General features: G+C 38.3%; 1 protein-coding gene and 1 long non-coding RNA gene across 2 annotated transcripts; one reads left to right on the plus strand and one right to left on the minus strand.

Annotated features, from left to right (window-relative positions):
* Nucleotides 1–306: 306 nt before the first annotated feature.
* On the minus strand, nt 307–2610 carry LOC149401511 (uncharacterized). Its single transcript, XR_016296337.1, has 3 exons — nt 2183–2610; nt 1165–1994; nt 307–530 (listed from the first exon to the last, which is right to left on the minus strand). It is a non-coding gene; the product is annotated as an uncharacterized LOC149401511 (long non-coding RNA).
* Nucleotides 2611–5067: 2457 nt separating this feature from the next.
* LOC149401512 (uncharacterized) lies at nt 5068–8844 on the plus strand. The gene is made up of 3 exons (XM_089613769.1): nt 5068–5186; nt 5371–5561; nt 8499–8844. Exons 2-3 carry the CDS (start codon nt 5391–5393, stop codon nt 8571–8573), a joined length of 246 nt encoding a protein of 81 aa, XP_089469895.1. The 5' UTR covers nt 5068–5186; nt 5371–5390; the 3' UTR covers nt 8574–8844.
* The last annotated feature ends 1021 nt before the right edge of the window (nt 8845–9865 follow it).

The following is a 9865-nucleotide window of genomic DNA, read 5'->3' on the forward strand; positions in this document are numbered from 1 at the left end:
TACACGTCCTCCAAATCAGCATCACGATCGGGAAATCCTCCACGTCGGCCTCGGCGCGCCATAGCGATGGTGGGGGTGATCGGACTGGCTCTGATACCAACTGATGTAGGCGGGATATAGAACAAGAAAAGAACGCTCAATGACCAAGAACTAATCGATTTTTTATTTTCTTCAGAATAAATAAAACTCCATACACGTATTGTTCTCTTGGTATATATAACCAAGAAAATAACAAAGACATAAAAATCTTAACTAAGCTTCCTATAATATCTCTAACAAAATAAGGAAACATAAATTGTTACGCCCCGGGAAAAGTGGGGTGTGATTATTGTATAAAATGAAACACTAATAAACTTTACATGACTAACCCACGGTGCATACTCAGTTATTTACTTTACAAGTCCAAAGATAAAAGAAAGAAAACGGAAATAAAACCAACCTTCGATACTTGATAGTCTATCCAGCGAAAGACTTTCAAACTCTCGACCACCCTTAACCCCGAGGTCGTTCTAACACTTCTTTTCACTTTCCTGGTTATACAGATAATTTAAGAAAAACAAAGAAACGTAGGGGTGAGCTTGAGGCCCAGTGGGTGCTATAATATTTGGCTCGATTTAAAAAAAAATAGATTTTCAAAAATAATAATTCTCATATATCATAGTACTATTCTTGTCCCGCGTAAATCTCCATACGCGTACAAGTATATCCATCGTCACGTGTTGATTTCCAACTACGTACGAGTCTAGTTTACAGAAAAGTAAACGTGCATTGAATGATGAGATATGCAAATGCAAGATGCGATTTTTATGCTGGTGGCCTGCCACCGCCTGCCCACATGACCCGTGGCAGTCCTCTGATCAGAATGGTGCACTCTCCACACCCTTTTATATATACGCATGCATTCTCCGCTTCGTATATATAAGTATCCGGCTATCCCAGGCCAATAAAGAAAAATATTATATTTATATTTTTCAAATAAGGGATATATGTATAATATCGAAAATATTCTCAACTTCATGATCAGATATCCTGAGATGAAGTTCCGCCACATTTTCTAAGAACGGTTTAGGTTTCGTGGCACGTTCACAACCATTTTCATTTCGAAAATAATATATACTTGAGGCCAAACCATAAAATCAGGAGAGAAAGGTTATAATAACCTACTTCGAGATTAAGCGTCTACGTCGCTCGTCCACGAGACGTTCGCTCGCTCCGTGAACCCAAACGTTCGCTAATACCGAGAATCCGGACGTTCACTTACACCGTGAACCCTTTAAACGACTTTCAATCTCGATATCCTATTTCGATAAATAATCATATTAGATTCTCAATGGAATCTACAAACTCGTGTTAACTAAAGACAAAACACACAAGCAACAATCCGGTGGAAATTTCCAATTTCCCAAACACTAAGCTCATGTCAAAACCCAGAGTCAAATATCAAATCCATTCAAGCTTATTTCAATAATTAATTCAAACACGAGTCTCAAATTCACATTCCCATTTACACTTGTGAAATCCTCAGAGACTCGCTCAAATTTTAACATAATTAAAGCCAAGTTTTGAAACTATAACATACCCCGAACAAAACATGAAGAACTCAAACCCGTGACAAATCAATGGAAAAATCCAAATCATTACAACATTACAATATTCACTCTTTTTTTTCCATTGACTTGGATCAAATCAAACGAGCACAATCAACTTTTCAAGAAAGTCACAATCCAAGCAATAACTGGATCCAACGAGATACCCATTAAGTCATCATCCAATTAAGCTCAAGCTCATAACTAAAATCAAAATCCCAGTTATCTAATTCTGAATTTCGAGCAAAGAAAATAAAATGGAATCGATGATTCCTTGCCTTGATGTAAAATTCGGCGAGCTTCTTTTTAATCTTCGGCCGACCTTTCTTCTTCTTCATCGTTGTCGTATCACGCTGAAGAAACCCAGAGCACATACCCTAATACGCACAATCATCCAACCATCACCATCTGAGGTATAAAATCAATTCAGCAAGAAAAGCAACATCATCAACCTCAGCCACGACAATCAACAATAAAACCAACCCGAATCCATGAAAATCATCACAGCTCGAAAGCCCCAAATTCAAGATTCAAATCCCTAATATTTTTTTTTTCAAAAAAACAAAGAGAGGAATTAGGTTCAAGGATTTCTTTACCTTGAACGATGTCCATCGACCTTGAATTATTTCCGGCGGAACCGGCTCCTAACCCGGCGGCGACAAACTGCGGTCCTCGTCGGCCACTCTGTCGCTCTCTCTTATTCCCGGTCGCGCGGCCCACTCTCTTGATTTCCTTCTCGTCGTGCTTTAATCCCACGCTCTCGCTCACTCTCACTCTCGCTATCTCTCTCTCGTTCGCTCTCTATTTTTCTTTCCCGATTTTCCTCTTGTTCTTCCTCACGTGATACAGTTTTTTTTTTTTTTCGTGTGTTCTGTGGTCTTGGTCGAATGGGTTTTGCTGTGGATATTTAATTGAATGAAGATACATCAAGAGGAAGGGATACGTATGAACAAAATAAAGAGATAGCCACTACTAATACGTGTCACATGTATCATATGTGATAATCTGCCATTTTGGAACTTGGCTTATACACTCACACATGTCCATTTATAGATGATCAGCACTTTTATTATTCTCATCCTTACCACTTGAAGAAGAAAGTGGCCGAGACTTAACCAAGAAGGAATAAGAAAGTTCTCAGGATTTGCTCTTTAAACCTTCAACATTAAAACCTAGTATTTCAACCCGAACTAATGGAAATAAACTTTAGAAAATTAATTACATAATTTTCTATCCATAGATTCTTAACGAGATTTTATTTCCATTAACCACATTCGCGTCCACTCAAAAGTCTAACTTGTAACAATTTTTTTTTCCTTTAAATTTTGAGACGTTACATAAATATTACGTATCAGCAAAATAAATGAGATAAATATCATGCATGCATAATCCCGATTTGGTCGGCATCATGATGTCTTTGGGTTTTTATGGTGAACATTATGGATCGATGTACCCGTGTTTCATAGTCTCGCCTACAAATGTGGATGTAGGCTGAGGATGTTCTCCTTGTCTGAATTGTGTTGCATACGTGTGCTCAGAATCATACCTGCAAAATGTACTTTTAGTGTTAATTTTTGCGATACAAAAGTTGTCTTTCCTGACTAATTCTGTCACTAAATTCCTTGATTTCGTGACAATATGGTCATCGTAGACAGTAATAATAATTTAGTTGAAAATATATAGAAATAAGTAATAAATTACCTTCTCACTTCAAAGATCTTAGATGTAGTCTTTTTTGCTCCACGAACAAACCACATGCATGAGTCATCTCGACAAACAACATGGATATATTGTTTGTTAGAAGTCTTCATCTTGAACATAAAATGTTTGGTGATTGCTAACATGCATAAATGTTTCTTTAAATTTTCTTTGTTGGCATACAATCCTCCTTTGACTATTCTCATCGGAGAATGAATATCCAACACATCAAGGTCAGGATACATATTTTGTTTATCCGTAGAAGGCGTAGGGCATTGACTCGTCCGCCTCGTTCTAGAGCAAGGCGTACAGCACGGTCTTCAAGTGCCTGAGCGCAGAGGGGTCTGCCATAATTACCATTATACTCTTATCTATTTTCTAATTATTTTTGTAAAAAAAACTGAAAAACCCTACATACTCTCTCTCTCTCTCTCTCTCTCTCTCTCTCTCTCTCTCTCTCTCTCTCTCTCTCTCTCCTTCTTTCTATTTCTTCGTTTCTCAGTCCCATCTCCTCCATTGCCACCGTCTCTCTCTCGCTTTGCCGCCGTCTGTCTCTCTCTCTCACTCTGCCGCCGTCCGTCTGTCTCTAACTTCACGGCCGTCCCTCGTCTCTCTCTAACTTCGTGGCCGTCCCTCGTCTCACTTCCACGGCCACACAATTTTTTCGCCACCGTCTCCCTTTGTCCGTCCTCTGTAGCGATCCCCACCACCTATTCTGACGCATCAAGTTCCCACATTGACACTCTTTTCGCTCTTCATTCCGGTAAATTGTTCAAAGACTTTGTAGGTTTTGAATAGTTAGAGATGTATCTAGTCATTTCTTTACAGTGTTTGTGACCAACGTTTTCATGAAAGCTTCACTCTGACAATATGATCACGAAACTAAATTATGCAATGACAACAGAGTCACGAAACTAAATTATGCAGTGACAACATAGTCATGAATCTAAATTATGCAGTGACAACATAGTCACGAAAATATAGTCACGAAATCACCAAATACAATGACGATAAAGTTGAGCCAAAATATCGCGATTCAAGACGAAACCAAGGAACTCTGTGACAACACTATCACTATATAAAGGACTTTAGTTACAATATAGTCGCGATAAACTTAATTCTTGACAATAATTCTACTATACTTTGGTACAAATTTTTATATGCCTATTTATTTGCACTATTTGCAGTTATGAAAGACATTCATACCTTTGTCAAATATAGCGGTAGATGGGTGAAACATGAACGATACGACACTGGTCTTGGTTGTGGAGTGAGAATCTTAATACCAGCAAAGGCAACGTACGACGAGTTTATGCAGTTGTTGTATGCCACGCTCAATCGCTTACCTAAAAATCAAGTCCTCCGTGTTTCTTATGAGACAGAAAGGTCGGTACCCCCAGTTAGTATTGACTCCGACCTAAGTTTGAAATGTTACTTGCATCTTCGGAAGGAGAAATCGGACAAATCCAAACTTAGTTTGGTAGTAGAGATGGAGCAAGTGAAGCTAGAGCCCTCCGTTTCGGACTCTGCATGTGTTGGTTCAACGAACACCGGTCAACCAGAAAATCAAATTAAATTCAGAAGTCCTATTGCTGATTTTTTTAAAAAAATTACAAAAAAGTCTATTGGCCTTCTTTTATTCGTACTTTCGTCCAAATCCCAATTTTATAACTTCGCAGCCCAGCTCAAAAGGTAAGCCCATCACAAAGCCCCATTATTCCCACTGACGGGCCAATCGCGGCAAGCGAAGACAAAGTTAGCCCTTAAATCGACTAACATGAAATCAAATAACCCAATAAGCAATGAACAAGAAATCCCAACCGTGAGAGAGAGAGAGAGAGAGAGAGAGAGAGAAAGAAGAGAGTTGCGTCGTTCTCTGTTTCTGTATTCCTCATCCTTCAAGTAAGGACTCCTACTTCAATCTTCTCTCTTCCTCAAAACTCCTCGTTCATAAATCACCGTGATTAATGCATAATCCGTCCTAGAACGATTTAGTCTCCCCTCGCAAAGCCAAACGAATTAGCTAGGGTTTGAATTCACTGAGTTTGTTGATCTGATTTAGCCTTGTTGTGTGATTGGACTGAAGGAACAAGTAAATAATCGAGAATGGGAGGCGATCATGGTGGGTCCCACGGAGAGGACTTCAGAAGCAAAGTGTGGAGCATGACGGGTGGGCCCAACTGCCGGCCCAAGCACTGGAAGCGCAACACGGCCTTCGCCATGATTGGCGCCATCCTCATCTGCGTCCCCATCGCCATGAAATCTGCTGAGCTCGAGGTTCGTCGCCGAATTCTGAATTTCTAAAGTATTTTTAATTAATTAGTCAATGGGCCTATATAAGGGCACCTCTTGAATGCAATCAATAAACAAATTAATACAGTGAAATAGATTTCCCGATACAGATCACTGTATCAGACTCTTCTCAACTGTTTTACTTGTCGTTAATTGTGTCCGAGTAACCCCAAGGAGTTGGTCTAATAGGCGCTCGGTCCAAGGTTCAATCTAAAACTTGGGGCCCCCAGGAGGGTATCCCGGTTGAACTGCCTGGGTTTAAGTCGGAAGAAGCCATATACCTATGATTATAAAAACAAAAAGAAGTGTTTTTTTGGGGTTATATGGAGATCTAAGTATTGGAATTTGTAGTGTTTCTCGATTCGATGTGCATATCTTAGTGCTTTGTGTGCCCATTGGATTGGTCCATTTGAAAATCTGCAATAAAATTAATGAGTTATGCATTTGGGTTAGTTCAATGGGTAAGCTTGTGGACCTATATTGTTTCCCCTGTAATTTATAGAATGGGTTAGCTTAGTCAGATGTACATGCCAAATTTGTGTGGGTTCTGGAAAATAATCTTACATCAATGTGTTGTAAGATTTTTCTGAATTTTACCGAGTTTCTAGCTATTAGAAATGTGCAAGTTTATGATACTTGTACAATGATAGTTTGGCATTGTTTTCCAGATCTAGATGATGTGAGCTTACCACCTATAAACCCAACAACCTACCAGAAAATATTTTAACTGTAAAACACTTGTTATGTTACATAGTTGCTTGGTAGAGTTGAGAATCAATCAGAAGATAGAAGTGCTTGGAGTAAACTAAATAGTGATACCTCAGAGTTTTAAGTTTGTATAGTCACCATTATTTCATGCTAATTTATCGAATAGTTATAGTGGTTTCTAGGTTCAATTATTTGGTCTGTTTTGTGGATATCGACAACTCAAATATTTGTTTGTTTCCTCATTTTAGAGTCTTTCTACTGGGCTGTTTTAAAGTTGCGTTAACGTCTAATTGTTGATGTATTTATCTAGTATATATGTTTTGAAATAGCAGCAAGACTTTTGGTAATACATCGTTATATATTTTAATTGATTCAAATGATTCGTTGATCCATATGAAAGAAACTCATACTGGCTCCTGGTACTATTATGTTTTTGCATTCTGGTGTTTCCTTGTTTAAATTTTTTCTTTGTTTGCTATTAGACTCGGTAATTATGGCTAAGTTTATTAGTAATCAGTTCAAATCTAGCTTTAGTATTTAAATTTTCCTGCGTACTTGGAAAGAATGGTAGAATCGTTAGATTGGATGAGCTTTGTGCAGCGTCAGTGCTCAAGATAAACATGGACAAGAGTACTATCTTAGGAATTAATTTCCGCTTGGCTTGTTGACCTGAGCGTAACTCCGCCTCTTGACCTATTGCTTACCTCGCCTAGCCCTTGGGTGGAAACCCGAAAAAACTTGAAAGTTCCCAAGCGTGTAGATAAGTGGAAGATGGGCTTGCTTTGGATTTTTTGGACTCTAATACGGCCCTGGAGTTTAGATCACAAAAGGAATGAAGAACGCAAGCTCCACCGGAACCTAATCTCTTCTCGTTCTTGAGAGATTAAGTTATTGGTTGGAGGCTGGTTTTTTCATTAAATTAGGGTCTCCCATTTTAAATGGACCAAGGATACAATCTAACGGGCCGAGCCCAAAACTATAAACTTAGTACATAAGTAAAACCCTAATTAATTAATCTAAATTCGGAATAATATTATGACGGTTTAATTCAAAATCTAAATGCAGAATAAAACCCTAATTTTGTATAGAAAACCTCTTTATTTCTTTTAAGTAATAACCCTAGATAATCAAATATGTAACATTACTCCACTCTTCTTCTTTCTTTGAGCTTGTCATTAAGCTCAAACTTAGAAATCCAAGATAGAACGGTTGTCATTTCTATCACAGTACTCCTTTGTGTTAAAGCGGCTCGTATTATAGTTTTAGGTGTAAAACCAAACACCTTCGTTGAGTTATTGCCTGATATTCCCGTCCTGGTGTCTCCTCTCCCTAGCGCGAGCTCTCAAGATCCAATGGAGTCTAGACCCCCGCAGCATCCACCTGCTGCCTTCACTCCGCATCCTGTTCTGGTCATAATCCGGTATTCAACTGCCCCTGCCTTCATGGACCCAAAACCCGAAACTCAGGATTCGGGTTTGCCGAGATTATCGCTGCCGAAGCAGCCACCGCCGCCACCGGTCCCCGCTCACGCTCGACCCCATTTGGTGACCTCGTCTAGTTGACAGCCCCCGCCATCACCCTGAAACCTCGTGTTTTTGGTTTTTAGTTGGCGTGTCGAACGAAACCCCAGGCCTCTGCCTCTTCCAGCACCGTGAGCAGCCCCCAGTCTTGGTGGATCGTCATTACCCGATATAACAGACCAACCGCCTCCGCCCGACGGGGATTTTGTTCTCCCAGATTTTGGAGTTGGTCTTCACCTCTAGCTTTCAACTCTGGATTAGAAGTTTTAACTTAGTGTCTCCCAATTTTTTTATTTTTTTGTTTAGAGATAGGGTCTCCCATTTAAATAAACCATGATTACATCTAATGTGCTGGGCCGAAAACTATAAAGTTTGTTGCATAAGTAAAATCATAAGTTAATTAATCTAAATTCGAGATGGCATATTTCTGAAGAGTTTAATTTTTGGTTAGAAGCTTTATGCCATGTAATTGTTCTCAATATGCTCTGATTCTAGGCTTGTATTGTCCTTCAGCTAGGATTTTCTCTGTTTTTATTTACATGTATATAAAAGTTTCAAAGAAAAGCTATACAGGAAAAGAGTTAGAATAATGAAAAAAAAAAAAAAATTTACAGTTTCGTGGCGGAAATCTTATGCTTCTTTTTCTTTTATTTGTTGCACATTGAAATTTGCTCTTTCTTTTAATGTCTTTCAGCAACGACCGCACCACCCTGTCCATCCAATTCCATCGCAGCTGTGGTGCAAGAATTTTGGAAATAAAGATTACTAACTCCATTGAAGACGGTCCGGTTCAAGAAGTGAACGTGGAAGTTGGTTAGCCAAAGCATATATTCCTTGTAATTTTATTTTATATTGTTTTGTTTTTCATTTTGGAAGTGACATAACATGAGCATCCATTGAGGACTTTTTGCCATGTTGGAGTCTTTTGCTCGTTTCCGTATTCTTTTTTTTTTCCCTTGAGCTTATAAACATAAAATAAATATGAAACCATGGAATTCCTGCTTCTATCTTTTTGCATGCGATCATGTCATGCTCTTAAATTTGTAGCAACCTTCATTGACATTTCCTTTTTTAAGTGGCGAGGTGAGGTGAGGTGAGAATTTGGAACAAATAGGACAAGATTTCAAAGTCATGGAAGGCGTTCGTTCGCCCCAACACAGAAGATAATGAAATGAGATTTTGTTCCGAAGTAGTATTGATTCGTCACGTTCTAAGGTGGAATCAATTTCTCTTGACGGGCGATTCTTTAACTACTATCAACAAGTCACTTTATCATTATTTGTTACTTTTACCCTATATATATATATATATATATAATAATAATAATAATAATATACTATATATATATAAAGGAAAGAGCAAATTCCCTATTCCTGTTAAGACTACAGTAGTTTTAAAAATTTAATAATTTTTATAAAGGATTTCACTCATAAAATCTAGAGATCTCTAGAAAAAGCCATCAAAATGATCAAATAACAATAAATTAATAAGAGCCTAGACATTTCTAGACAAAGCTATTAAAATTAACAAATAATAAATAAATAAATAAAGCGTAGATGTTTCTGCTCTATATATATACGGAGGTGGAGTTGCAAAACAACACATACAAATACACGCACACATGAATACACACACAGATGAGAGATAGGTTTTTACTTTTTTGGACTTTTTTTCAAAAAGGTCACAAATAGGACTTCGTAATTAATTTGGATTTATGTAATTACCTTTTTACCCCCGTGAACATTAAAATTTAAATAAGAAATCACCAAAAAAACCGGATTTTAGGCTGAAAAACGGGCCCACTTAGTAAACCCACCCAATTCAATTTCTCACTTACCTTGCCTCCACGTCACCTTCCTCTTCATTTTTTCATTGCTTCATTGACCGAGATAGTTTAACCAGAAGAGAGAGAGAGAGAGAGAGAGAGAGAGAGCGAGCGAAAAAAAAACGTCCAACTTCCCTTAACCAACACTCTCTTTCTCTCATTTCGTCACTCTCTTCCATTCTTCGCCCAAGAAATGAAGACAAAGAATAGTTCGCCGAGCAAACGCCCCCCAAAAT

Source organism: Urtica dioica, chromosome 4 (assembly GCF_054948205.1).
Source record: "Urtica dioica subsp. dioica isolate 48M chromosome 4, U.dioica_male_clone48M_v1_H2, whole genome shotgun sequence".
Classification (NCBI taxonomy): domain Eukaryota; kingdom Viridiplantae; phylum Streptophyta; class Magnoliopsida; order Rosales; family Urticaceae; genus Urtica; species Urtica dioica.